At 41.6% G+C, this 15,055-nt stretch overlaps 1 protein-coding gene across 1 annotated transcript in view; it reads left to right on the forward strand.

Annotated features, from left to right (window-relative positions):
* The first annotated feature begins 8,441 nt into the window (after positions 1-8,441).
* Positions 8,442-15,055, forward strand: part of LOC139746244 (uncharacterized) — a 1,225,703-nt gene continuing 1,219,089 nt past the window's right edge. Inside the window, exon 1 of the mRNA XM_071657250.1 lies at positions 8,442-8,656. Within this exon, the coding sequence (XP_071513351.1) occupies positions 8,641-8,656 (16 nt within the window). The 5' untranslated portion in view covers positions 8,442-8,640. The remainder of the gene's footprint in view (positions 8,657-15,055) is intronic.

The following is a 15,055-nucleotide window of genomic DNA, read 5'->3' on the forward strand; positions in this document are numbered from 1 at the left end:
TGGAGGTGGAAAGATGGAGTGAAAAAGATTTAGTTGATCGGGGCCTGAACATGCATGAGGGTGAAAGGAGGGCAAGGAATAGAGTGAATTGGATCGATATGGTATACCGGGGTTGACGTGCTGTCAGTGGATTGAATCAGGGCATGTGAAGCGTTTGGGGTAAACCATGGAAAGCTGTGTAGGTATGTATATTTGCGTGTGTGGAAGTGTATGTATATCGGCGTTTTACGAAAGCGCGGATTGGCATATCAAAAGCGCGGCAAACGTTGCTGATATATTGCTATCAAAAGCGCGGCAGAATATTAAGTCAAAAGCGCGTTTTATCACTCACCTCTAAGTCCGATTGTTTATACGTTCATTAACGATCGTTCACCTCTTCCGTTAGCCAGATGATATCATCTGTTGCCCCCTGCTTACCACGGGGAGGTGAAAGTAGGACTTTTAAGCAGGAAAAATTATATATTTGTTAAGTAAGTATAGGCTTTTCCTTGTAAGTATATTCTTCTTGCACCTTAGTACAGGCTTGTCCTTGCAGTCCTTTATGAAAGCTTTATAAAACTTTATAAAACTTTATAAAAACTTTATAAAAAATATGTGTCCATAAAACCAGTTTATGTAATAAAACATTCGTCATACACCTTGCAATCCTTTATAAAAACACTTCTCCTCTTCCATAAAAACTCAGTTACATGTTTGTTCTTGCTATGAATCTGTTTCCCAAGGCCTTCATATAATTGCGTCGATTTATTTCCCCAGAGATGAATTTGTTGTACTGTGTCACGGCATACTCTGTCCTGTCTCGATCAACTTTCCGCGTACTTGCTGGTTTACCGACACTCTTGATCTTAACATAAGTAGCAGTCTGGAGCTTTCCTAGTACATCCATGAATACAAATATAGATGGGTGGGATGCATAAAATTGCTCATTGAAATGAGCATGAAAAGATTCGGCAACATTGTTCGTATGCTTTGTATTTGAGGGGACTTCAGCCCAAAGCACTGGAGGATATCTTGACTCTGCTGTTACATAATTATCAACCAGATAGTCTGCAAAGCGAATACATCTTTTAAGGGTGAGTTTCGCTAGAAATGCAAGATTAGTAATACATGAAATGATAACCATACCAGAATATGGATTATTTTCAAGGATGAAATCTTCACCTTTTGTCGTAGTAGTATTCATAGAATTTAGAGCACGATGTACTTCCTCAGGAGTTTTAGGCAATACAGGATACGCTTTCCGCCTTTCTCGGTATAATGATTGTGCTATAGCTCTTAGATCACCTGATTCTAGCTCATTTTCAGGAAATGTATGCAACTCCGTTCTAATGAGCTTAGATGGCCTTAGATGGTATATACATGTGTATGGGGTGGGTTGGGCCATTTCTTTCCTCTGTTTCCTTGCGCTACCTCGCAAACGCGGGAGACAGCGACAAAGCAAAAAAAAAAATAAATAAATAATATATATATATATATATATATATATATATATATATATATATATATATATATATATATATATATATATATATATATATATATATATATATATATATATATATATATATATATATATATTTTTTTTTTTTTTTCTTTTTTTTTGCTTTGTCGCTGTCTCCCCCCATACATATGTATATACATACGTCCACACACGCAAATATACATACCTACACAGCTTTCCATGGTTTACCCCAGACGCTTCACATGCCCTGATTCAATCCACTGACAGCACGTCGACCCCGATATACCACATCGTTCCAATTCACTCGATTCCTTGCACGCCTTTCACCCTCCTGCATGTTCAGGCCCCGATCACTCAAAGTCTTTTTCTCTCCATCTTTCCACCTCCAATTTGGTCTCCCACATCTCGTTCCCTCCACCCCGTACACATATATCCTCTTGGCCAATCTTTCCTCACTCATTTTCTTCATGTGACCAAACCATTTTAAAACACTCTCTTCTGCTCTCTCAACCATACTCTTTTTATTTCCACACATCTCACTCACCCTTACATTACTTACTCGATCAAACCACCTCACACCACATATTGTCCTCAAACATCTCATTTCCAGCACATCCACCCTCCTGCGCACAACTCTACCCATAGCCCTCTCCTCGCGACCATACAACATTGCTGGAACAACTATTCCTTCAAACATAGCCATTTTTGCTTTCCGAGATAATGTTCTCGACTTCCACACATTCTTCAAGGCTCCCAGAATTTTCGCCCCCTCCCCCAGCCTATGATTCACTTCCGCTTCCATGCTTCCATCCGCTGCCAGATCCACTCCCAGATATCTAAAGCACTTCAGTTCCTCCAGTTTCTCTCCATTCAAATTTACCTCCCAATTGATTTGAACCTCAACCCTACTGTACCTAATAACCTTGCTCTTGTTTACGTTTACTCTTAACTTTCTTCTTTCACCCAATTTACCAAACTCATTCACAGGCTTCTGCAGTTTCTCTCATGAATCAGCCACCAGCGCTGTATCATCGGTGAACAACAACTGACTCACTTCCGAAGTTCTATCATCCACAACAGACTGCATACTTGCCCCTCTTTCCAAAACTCTTGCATTCACCTCCCTAACAACCCCATCCATAAACAAATTAAACAACCATGGAGACATCACACGCTCCTGCCGCAAACCTACATTCACTGAGAACCAATCACTTTCCTCTCTACCTACACGCACACATGCCTTACATCCTCGATAAAAACTTTTCACTGCTTCTAACAACTTGCCTCCCACATCATATATCCTTAATACCTTCCACAGAGCATCTCTATCAACTCTATCATATGCCTTCTCCAGATCCATAAATGCTACATACAAATCCATTTGCTTTTCTAAGTATATCTCACACACATTCTTCAAAGCAAACACCTGATCCACACATCCTCTAACACTTCTGAAACCACACTGCTCTTCCCCAATCTGATGCTCTGTACATGCCTTCACCCTCTCAGTCAATACCCTCCCATATAATTTACCAGGAATACTCAGCAAACTTATACCTCTGTAATTTGAGCACTCATTCTTATCCCCTTTGCCTTTGTACAATGGCACTATGCAAGCATTCCGCCAGTCCCTCAGGCACCTCACCATGAATCATACATACATCAAATAACCTTACCAACCAGTCAACAATACAGTCCCCACCTTTTTTAATAAATTCCACTGCAATACGATCCAAACCTGCTGCCTTGCCAGCTTTCATCTACCGCAAATCTTTTAGCACCTCTTCTCTGTTTACCAAATCATTTTCCCAAACCCTCTCACATTGCACACCACCTCGACCAAAACACCCTATATCTGCCAGTCTATCATCAAACACATTAAACAAACCTTCAAAATACTCACTCCATCTCCTTCTCACATCACCACTACTTGTTATCACCTCCCCATTAACCCCCTTCACTGAAGTTCCCATTTGCTCCCTTGTCTTACGCTGTCTATTTACCTCCTTCCAAAACATCTTTTTATTCTCCCTAAAATTTAATGATACTCTCTCACCCCAACTCTCATTTGCCCTCTTTTTCACCTCTTGCACCTTTCTTTGAACTCCTGCCTCTTTCTTTCATACATCTCCCACTCATTTGCATTTTTTCCCTGCAAAAATAGTCCAAATACCTCTCTCTTCTCTTTCACTAATAATCTTAGTTCTTCATCCCAGAACTCGCTACCCTTTCTAATCAACCCACCTCCCACGCTTCTCATGCCACAAGCAACTTTTGCGCAAGCCATCACTGCTTCCCTAAATACATCCCATTCCTCCCCGACTCCCCTTACCTCCTTTGCTCTCACCTTTTTGCATTCTGTACTCAGTCTCTCCCGGTACTTCCTCACATAAATCTCCTTCCTAAGCTCACTTACTCTCACCACTCTTTCCTTCCAGCATTTTCTCTTCTTTTCTGAAAACCCCTACAAATCTTCACCTTCGCCTCCACAAGATAATGATCAGACATCTCTCCAGCTGCACCTCTCAGCACATTAATATCCAAAAGTCTCTCTTCCGCGCGCCTGTCAATTAACACATAATCAAATAACGCTCTTTGGATATCTCTCCTACTTACATACGTATACTTATGTATATCTCGCTTTTTGAACCAGGCATTCCCAATCACCAGCCCTTTTTCCGCACAAAAATCCACAAGCTCTTCACCATTTCTATTTACAACACTGAACACCCCATGTATACCAATTATTCCCTCAACTGCCACATTACTCACCTTTGCATTCAAATCACCCGTCACTATAACCCGATCTCGTGCATCAAAACCACTAACACACTCATTCAGCTGCTCCCAAAACACTTGCCTCTCATGATCTTTCTTCTCATGCCTAGGTGCATATGCACCAATAATCACCCATCTCTCTCCATCAACTTTCAGTTTTACCCATATCAATCTACCCATATCAATCTACTCCCAAAACTCCTGTTTCAGGAGTAGTGCTACTCCTTCCCTTGCTCTTCTCCTCTCAGTAACTCCTGACTTTACTCCGAAGACATTCCCAAACAACTCTTCCCCTTTACCCTTGAGCTTCGTTTCACTCAGAGCCAAAACATCCAGGTTCCTTTCCTCAAACATACTACCTATCTCTCCTTTTTTCTCATCTTGGTTACATCAACACACATTTTGACACCCCAGTCTGAGCCTTCGAGGAGGATGAGCACTCCCCGCGTGAATCCTTCTTCTGTTTCCCCTTTTAGAAAGTCAAAATACAAGGAGGGGAGGGTTTCTGGCCCCCCGCTCCCGTCCCCTTTAGTCGCCTTCCACGACACGTGAGGAATGCGTGGGAAGTATTTTTTCTCCCCTATCCCTTGGGATAATATATATATATATATATATATATATATATATATATATATATATATATATATATATATATATATATATATATATATATATATATATGTTGGAAAGGATCACAATTTTGCGTATGATCCAGATATTCCTATGAGTCCACGGGAAAATGAAACACGAAATGTTCCCAAGTGCGCATGTTTACCAAATGGCGTTGCTTCGTCTCTTCGATGTATATCAACTGACTGTTATATTTCTCTCTTGTGTCTCCCCTGATGATGTGATTATTACACGAAAGTGCACTTAGGAACTTTTCGTGTTTCATTTTCCCCGTGGACTCATAAGAATATATATATATATATATATATATATATATATATATATATATATATATATATATATATATATATATATATATATATATATATATATATATATATATATATATATACATATCCCTGGGGATAGGGGAGAAAGAATACTTCCCACGGGTGACTGTAGTGTTGACTGTATGGTAAGGTTATTTAATGTATGTATGATTCATGGTGAGGTGCCTGAGGATTAGCGGAATGCTTGCATAGTGCCATTGTACAAAGGCAAAGGGGATATGGGTGAGTGCTCAAATTACAGAGGTATATGTTTGTTGAGTATTCCTGGCAAATTATATGGGAGGGTATTGATTGAGAGGGTGAAGGCATGTACAAAGCATCAGATTGTGGAATAGCAGTGTGGTTTCAGAAGTGGTAAAGGATATGTGAATCAGGTGTTTGCTTTGAAGAATGTATGTGAAAAATACTTAGAAAAGCAAATGGATTTGTATGTAGCATTTATGTATCTGGAGAAGGCATATGATAGAGTTGATAGAGATGATCTGTGGAAGGTACTAAGAATATATGGTGTGGGAGGAAGTTGTTAGAAGCAGTGAAAAGTTTTTATCGAGGATGTCAGGCATGTGTACATGTAGGAAGAGAGGAAAGTGATTGGTTCTCAGTGAATGTAGGTCTGCGGCAGGGGTGTGTGATGTCTCCATGGTTGTTTAATTTGTTTATGGATGGGGTTGTTAGGGAGGTGAATGCAAGAGTTTTGGAAAGAGGGGTAAGTATGCAGTCCGTTGGGGATGAGAGAGCTTGGGAAGTGTCAGTTGTTGTTCGCTGATGATACAGCGCTGGCGGCTGATTCATGTGAGAAACTGCAGAAGCTGGTGTCTGAGTTTCGTAATGTGTATGAAAGAAGAAAGTTAAGAGTAAACGTAAACAAGAGCAAGGTTATTAGGAACAGTAGGGTTGAGGGTCAAGTCATTTGGGAGGTAAGTTTGAATGGAGAAAAACTGGAGGAAGTAAAGTGTTTTAGATATCTGGGAGTGGATCTCGCAGCGGATGGAACCATGGAAGCGGAAGTGAATCATTTAGTGGGGGAAGGGGGCGAAAATCCTGGGAGCCTTGAAGAATGTTTGGAAGTCGAGAACATTATCTCGGAAAGCAAAAATGGGTATGTTTGAAGGAATAGTGGTTCCAACAATGTTGTATGGTTGCGAGGCGTGGGCTATGGATAGAGTTGTGCGCAGGAGGGTGGATGTGCTGGAAATGAGATGTTTGAGGACAATATGTGGTATGAGGTGGTTTGATCGAGTAAGTAATGTAAGGGTTAGAGAGATGTGTGGAAATAAAAATAGCGTGGTTGAGAGAGCATAAGAGGGTGTTTTGAAATGGTTTGGGCACGTGGAGAGAATGAGTGAGGAATGATTGACCAAGAGGATATATATGGCGAAGGTGGAAGGAACGAGGAGAAGTAGGAGACCAAATTGGAGGTGGAAAGATGAGTGAAAAAGATTTTGGGTGGTCAGGACCTGAACATGCAGGTGGGTGAAAGGCATGCAAGGAATACAGTGAATTCGATCGATGTGGTATACCGGGGTCGACGTGCTGTCACTGGATTGAATTAGGGCATGTGAAGCGTCTGGGGTAAACCATGGAGAGTTCTGTGTGGCCTGGATGTGGAAAGGGAGCTGTGATTTCGGGCATTATTACATGACAGCTAGAGACTGATTGTGAACGAATGGGGCCTTTGTTGTCTTTTCCTAGCGGTACCTCGCACACATGAGGGGGGAGGGGGATGTTATTCCATGTGTGGCGAGGTGGCGATGGGAATAAATAAAGGCAGACAGTATGAATTATGTACATGTGTATATATGTATATGTCCGTGTGTGTATATATATGTGTACATTGAGATGTATAGGTATGTATATTTGCGTGTGTGGACGTGTATGTATATAAATGTGTATGGGGGTGGTTTGGGCCATTTCTCCTCTGTTTCCTTGCGCTACCTCGCAAACGCGGGAGACAGCGACAAAGCAAAATAAATAATATAAATAAATACATATATATTACCTTCTACCCTGAAGTCCCTTCTATCTTTATGAAGCTCCTGCAGCGCTCAGGAAACTGGACACGTCCAACGGTCGAGATCATAGGCAGTGATGGTGTGTGTTCGTATATGTGGAGATAGTTCATGGCAATTAGATAGTGTGCTCGTTTTCTCATATGTGATTATTGCGTCGTGAATATGAATGCGGCTCTGGAATGTATTGAATCAATGTTAGTATCAATGTAGGGATGTGTGATGTCCAGAGCGTGGACGGGAGAATGTGACTCGTATCTGTCTAAGGAGGGATACATGTCTGGTTGTGTGGTCTGAATTGGGAGGGAAGTTGAATGGTGCTTGTCGGGTCATATCGTTGTGTACGTGCTTTGTGTCGGTGTTGTGTTTACAGGAGGTGAGAGACCAGGGATCTGAGAGTGAAAGTCGCTGAAGTGTGAATCAAGAGTAAGCTTTTTATTTCAGCTTCGGTGTTGGTTATTAGTTGTGGATTGGTTTGATTGGGAGAAGGTCTAGTGCTGTTGCATAGAATCGAGTGCCGTGTATGTTGAGACAGGATTGCATTGGGAGGATCTTCGTGTCGGTTGGTAAGAAATGGGCGATTATGGTTGCTAAGCAGCCAGTGATTGTTATGAGTGAAATGTAATTTTTTATATTTGCTTTTGAAAGTTTGAAAGACCAGGCAGGAGAGACATAGTTTAAAGTGGAGCGGATGAATTGTTTATAGAGAATGTTGAGGGATTATTTGTCTTGTCTAACACTTGTGCCAGTTAGCGTCCTGAGGAACATTTAGTGTATGTGTTAATGTTGTTGGTGCTGGGGTGAATGTCAAGCATGTGTCGCATGTAATGACTAGGATAGTTGGTATTTTGTTCAGTGGGAGTGATTATCAAACGCAAGGAGACTGGAGGTTGTTGGGATTCGAGTCTGTGGTGGGGTTAGCAGAGCGATTAAAGATTTCTCTGGAGATGTAGGCATTTTGTTCTGGGTGAGCCATTATTCCAGTGGTGTAATGCAACGCTGCATGTTTGTTCATGACGCTATCTGTGGTGTCAGGGGTGTTGTGATGTGTTCGTGAGGTCGTCAGCATATAAGGGGATCTTCGCTTTGTGGTTTGCTGGAGGTAATATGTGTGTGTGTGTGTGTGTGTGTGTGTGTGTGTGTGTGGGCGCAGTGGCGGTACAAGCCACAGAACCTGTGGCGGCAGGAAGGTTGGGCTTCAGTCGCTTGCCGCTCGCCTCTAGGAGCGGGAGTTGCCGCTGCCACTGCTGCCCCGACCCGACCACTCCGTTTACTACACACTCGTGCCACGCTCAGTATAACAGTGATTGCCTCTCCCACTGCTGCCCTTGAGCGCCGCCACGTGCGTGTGTGAACCGTGCGAATCGTGATTGCCAGTTGTGGTATCGTCGTTGAGACATGACCAATCGCCTCCTGATTATTTCTCGTTAAGATGCAACAAGTCGTCAGTAAGTTATATTTTTTTTTCTTTAGATCTTGACCACGCTTTATGACCTGTGATTTCATATTCCTATGACATATGCGTGTGTATGTGTGCGTGTGTGTGTGTGTGTGTGTGTGTGTGTGTGTGTGAGTATGTGTGTGTGTGTGTGTGTGTGTGTGTGTGTGTGTGTGTGTGTGTGTGTGTGTACCTGTGTTGTAGGGACCGTGAATGTGTTAAAGTTCTGTAATTAATACATTATGACTCATAGGTTGACATCACCAAGATAATAGAGATTGATTGAGTGATTAATGATGATTAGCAAGTGATGTAACGAAAAGGTTTACTGTCGGTTCGTTGAGGTTAGTTTTACATGAGGATGTTCAGCATTTCTATCTGTTTCTGTGGAAGTAACATGGGTCTTTATTTTGCCTATCCTTACCTCAATTCCTCCTGACGGACTCACTAAATAATACAGCTTGAGTCGGGAATTGCAGAATATTTTGTAATGTCTTCAGACACAAGTTACTCAACGTGAATTACTTTCCTTATTCGAGCAATCATGTTCTATTTCGTAAGAACAGCAACGACACATTGTGTTTGGTTGGTAAATTTGAACATTACGGGTATGTTTCCACCTTGGAAGGAGACCTGTAATGTGGGTCCCTAAACATATAAACCTCCTATGCAGAGTTTAGGCCGTGATCCCTTGAAGGGTTTAGGGAGAGATCTCTCGAAGCAGAAGGCCTAAGGCAGGGTTTAGACAATGATCCCTTAAATATAAGACCGAATACAGTGCTTGGGCAGTAGGTGTAGGAAGTGTTTGACCCAAGACAGGGTTTCGATAGTGGTTCCTTGAGATAAAAGACCTAAGACATGATTTAGACGATTTAGACAGTGATGACTTGAAGTATAAGACCCGAGACAGGGCTTAGGCAGTGGTGCCCAGAGAGTATATGACCTAAGACAGTGTTTGGACAATGGTGTTCAGCTGTCGAAAGCCCAAGGAGTGGGTTTAGACAGTGATCTCTTTAGGTATGAATACCAGTATAGGGGTTAAACAGTAGTCACTTGTCTATATATATTGCTCAAGGAATGGCTTTAAGAGCACTGCATGGCTGAACACATGTTAAGGGCGAGCTATGAGTTCACGGATTTGAGATGAAAAGATATTCTGTCCTAAGAAACAGTAGCCACTCGACTACAGGCAAACAGAGAAGAATGAAGAAAAAGAATATGTTTAGGGTCCTGGAGTTTATCGTGTACATATATATATATATATATATATATATATATATATATATATATATATATGGAAGGAGACCTGTGTGGGGAAGTACCAGGAGAGACTGTGTACAGAATGGAAAAAGGTGAGAACAATGGAAGTAAGGGGAGTGGGGGAGGAATGGGATGTATTTAGGGAATCAGTGATGGATTGCGCAAAAGATACTTGTGGCATGAGAAGAGTGGGAGGTGGGCTGTTTAGAAAGGGTAGTGAGTGGTGGGATGAAGAAGTAAGAGTATTAGTGAAAGAGAAGAGAGAGGCATTTGGACGATTTTTGCAGGGAAAAAATGCAATTGAGTGGGAGAAGTATAAAAGAAAGAGACAGGAGGTCAAGAGAAAGGTGCAAGAGGTGAAAAAAAGGGCAAATGAGAGTTGGGGTGAGAGACTATCAGTAAATTTTAGGGAGAATAAAAAGATGTTCTGGAAGGAGGTAAATAGGGTGCGTAAGACAAGGGAGCAAATGGGAACTTCAGTGAAGGGTGTAAATGGGGAGGTGATAACAAGTAGCGGTGATGTGAGAAGGAGATGGAATGAGTATTTTGAAGGTTTGTTGAATGTGTCTGATGACAGAGTGGCAGATATAGGGTGTTTTGGTCGAGGTGGTGTGCAAAGTGAGAGGGTTAGGGAAAATGATTTGGTAAACAGAGAGGAGGTAGTAAAAGCTTTGCGGAAGATGAAAGCCGGCAAGGCAGCAGGTTTGGATGGTATTGCAGTGGAATTTATTAAAAAAGGGGGTGACTGTATTGTTGACTGCTTGGTAAGGTTATTTAATGTATGTATGACTCATGGTGAGGTGCCTGAGGATTGGCGGAATGCGTGCATAGTGCCATTGTACAAAGGCAAAGGGGATAAGAGTGAGTGCTCAAATTACAGAGGTATAAGTTTGTTGAGTATTCCTGGTAAATTATATGGGAGGGTATTGATTGAGAGGGTGAAGGCATGTACAAAGCATCAGATTGGGGAAGAGCAGTGCGGTTTCAGAAGTGGTAGAGGATGTGTGGATCAGGTGTTTGCTTTGAAGAATGTATGTGAGAAATACTTAGAAAAGCAAATGGATTTGTATGTAGCATTTATGGATCTGGAGAAGGCATATGATAGAGTTGATAGAGATGCTCTGTGGAAGGTATTAAGAATATATGGTGTGGGAGGCAAGTTGTTAGAAGCAGTGAAAAGTTTTTATCGAGGATGTAAGGCATGTGTACGTGTAGGAAGAGAGGAAAGTGATTGGTTCTCAGTGAATGTAGGTTTGCGGCAGGGGTGTGTGATGTCTCCATGGTTGTTTAATTTGTTTATGGATGGGGTTGTTAGGGAGGTAAATGCAAGAGTCCTGGAAAGAGGGGCAAGTATGAAGTCTGTTGGGGATGAGAGAGCTTGGGAAGTGAGTCAGTTGTTGTTCGCTGATGATACAGCGCTGGTGGCTGATTCATGTGAGAAACTGCAGAAGCTGGTGACTGAGTTTGGTAAAGTGTGTGGAAGAAGAAAGTTAAGAGTAAATGTGAATAAGAGCAAGGTTATTAGGTACAGTAGGGTTGAGGGTCAAGTCAATTGGGAGGTGAGTTTGAATGGAGAAAAACTGGAGGAAGTGAAGTGTTTTAGATATCTGGGAGTGGATCTGTCAGCGGATGGAACCATGGAAGCGGAAGTGGATCATAGGGTGGGGGAGGGGGCGAAAATTCTGGGAGCCTTGAAAAATGTGTGGAAGTCGAGAACATTATCTCGGAAAGCAAAAATGGGTATGTTTGAAGGAATAGTGGTTCCAACAATGTTGTATGGTTGCGAGGCGTGGGCTATGGATAGAGTTGTGCGCAGGAGGATGGATGTGCTGGAAATGAGATGTTTGAGGACAATGTGTGGTGTGAGGTGGTTTGATCGAGTAAGTAACGTAAGGGTAAGAGAGATGTGTGGAAATAAAAAGAGCGTGGTTGAGAGAGCAGAAGAGGGTGTTTTGAAATGGTTTGGGCACATGGAGAGAATGAGTGAGGAAAGATTGACCAAGAGGATATATGTGTCGGAGGTGGAGGGAACGAGGAGAAGAGGGAGACCAAATTGGAGGTGGAAAGATGGAGTGAAAAAGATTTTGTGTGATCGGGGCCTGAACATGCAGGAGGGTGAAAGGAGGGCAAGGAATAGAGTGAATTGGAGCGATGTGGTATACAGGGGTTGACGTGCTGTCAGTGGATTGAATCAAGGCATGTGAAGCGTCTGGGGTAAACCATGGAAAGCTGTGTAGGTATGTATATTTGCGTGTGTGGACGTGTGTATGTACATGTGTATGGGGGGGGGGGGGGGGTTGGGCCATTTCTTTCGTCTGTTTCCTTGCGCTACCTCGCAAACGCGGGAGACAGCGACAAAGTATAAAAAAAAAAAAAAAAAAAAAAAAAAAAAAAATATATATATATATATATATATATATATATATATATATTTGGTCTCCCACTTCTCGTTCCCTCCCCCTCTGACGCATACATCCTCTTTGTCAATCATTCCTCACTCATTCTCTTCATGTAACTAAACCATTTCAATACACACTCTTCTGCTCCCTCAACCACACTCTTTTAATTACAAAACATTTTTCTCCCCCTTTCATTTCTTTTCGATCAAACCATCTCACACCACATATTGTCCAGCAGAATTTCATTTCTTACACATCCACCCTCTTCCTCAAAACCTTATCTATAGCCCATGCCTCGCAAGAGGAACCAGCATTCTATCAAATATACCCATTTTTGCTCTCCGAGATAACGTTCTTGCCTTCCACACATTTTCTTATACGCTCCCAGAACCTTCGCACCTTCCCCTACCCTGTGACTCCATGGCTCCGTCCGCTGCTAAATCCACTCCCAAATATCTAAAACACCACTTCCTCCAGTTTTTTCCATTCAAGATTTTCTCGCAGTTAACGTGTCCCTCAACCCTACTGAATCTAATAATCTTGCTCTTATTCACATTTACTCTTAACTTTCTTCTTTCACACAGTTTACCAAACTCAGTCACCAGCTTCTGCAGTTTCTCACCCCAATTAGCCACCAGGGCTGTATCATCAGCGAACAATAACTGACTCACTTCCCGAGTCCTCTCAACCACAACAGACTGCTTCCTTGCCCCTCTCTCCAAAACTCTTGCGTTCACCTCCCTAACCACCATATCCATTAACAAATTAACCAAACATGGAGACATCACGCACCCCTGCCGCAAACCGACAATCACTGGAAACCAATTAATTTTCTCCCGTCCTACTCTTACACATGCCTTACATCCTTGACCAAATCTTTTCACTGCTTCTAGCAACTTACCTCCCACACCACATACTCTTAATACCTTCCACAAAGCATCTCTATCAACTTTATCAAATGCCTTCTCCAGATCCACAAATGCTACATACAAAGGACCGGAGGTCCTTTTTATCTTTATAAGCCTCCTGCCATGCTCAGGAAGGAGGCCACGTCCACTTGTCGGGACAAGTACATCATAAAGTGTAGTGATATTCAACCTGTGTTTATGTATGCTTTGAGGGCGTGTAGTTTGTGTGTCGTTTTTGTTTGTGGATTTTGAGTACTGCAGGAGCTTCATAAGGACAGAGGGGACTCCTGGTGCTAGAGGGAGGGTGATATATATATATATATATATATATATATATATATATATATATATATATATATATATATATATATATATTCTCTGTTCCTTCTTTTGGAAAAAAAAAAAAAAAAAAAAAACCGAGAGGGGAGGATTTCCAGCCCCCCGCTCCCTCCCCTTTTCCAAAAGAAGGAACAGAGAATTGGGCCAGGTGAGGGTATTCCCTCAAAGGCCCAGTCCTCTGTTCTTAACGCTACCTCGCTAATGCGGGAAATGGCGAATAGTTTGAAAGAAAAGAAGAATATATATATATATATATATATATATATATATATATATATATATATATATATATATATATATATATATATATATATATATATATATATATATATATATATATACATATATATATATATATATATATATATATATATATATATACATATATATATATATATATATATATATATATATGTATATATATATATATATATATATATATATATATATATATATATATATATATATATATATATATCGCCACCTCGCCACACATGGAATAACAACTCTCTCCCCCCTCATGTGTGCGAGGTAGCGCTAGGAAAAGACACCAAAGGCCCCAAATATATATATATATATTTTACTTATCTATTTATTTTCCTTTGTCGCTGTCTCCCGCGTTTGCGAGGTAGCGTAAGGAAACAGACGAAAGAAATGGCCCAACTCACCCGCATACACATGTATATACATACACGTCCACACACGCAAATATACATACCCATACATCTCAATGTACACATATATATACACACACAGACACATTCATACATACACATGCACACAATTCACACTGTCTGCCTTTATTCATTTCCATCGCCACCTCGCCACACATGGAATAACAACACCCTCCCCCTCATGTGTGTGAGGTAGCGCTAGGAAAAGAAACAAAGGCCCCATTCGTTCACACTCAGTCTCTAGCTGTTATGTAATAATGCACCGAAACCACAGCTCCCTTTCCACATCCGGGCTCCAGAGAACTTTCCATGGTTTACCCCAGACGCTTCACATGCCCTGGTTCAATCCTTTGACAGCACGTCGAGCCTGGTATACCATATTGTTCCAATTCACTCTATTCCTTGAACGCCTTTCACCCTCCTGCATGTTCAGGCCCCGATCACTCAAAATCTTTTTCACTCTATCTTTCCACCTCCATTTTGATCTCCCATTTCTCCTCGTTCCCTTCACCTGCGACACATATATATCCTGTTGGTGAATCTTTCCTCACTCATTCTCTCCATGTGCCCAAACCATTTCAAAACACCCTCTTCTGCTCTCTCAACCACGCTATTTTTATTTCCACACATCTCTCTTACCCTTACATTATTTACTCGATCAAACCACCTCACACCACATATTGTCCTCAAACATCTCATTTCTAGCATCATCCACCCTCCTGAGCACAACTCTATCCATAGCCCACGCCTCGCAACCATACAACATTGTTGGAAACACTATTCCTTCAAACATACCAATTTTTGCTTTCGGAGATAATGTTCTCGACTT

Source organism: Panulirus ornatus, chromosome 64 (genome assembly GCF_036320965.1).
Source record: "Panulirus ornatus isolate Po-2019 chromosome 64, ASM3632096v1, whole genome shotgun sequence".
Classification (NCBI taxonomy): Eukaryota; Metazoa; Arthropoda; class Malacostraca; order Decapoda; family Palinuridae; genus Panulirus; species Panulirus ornatus.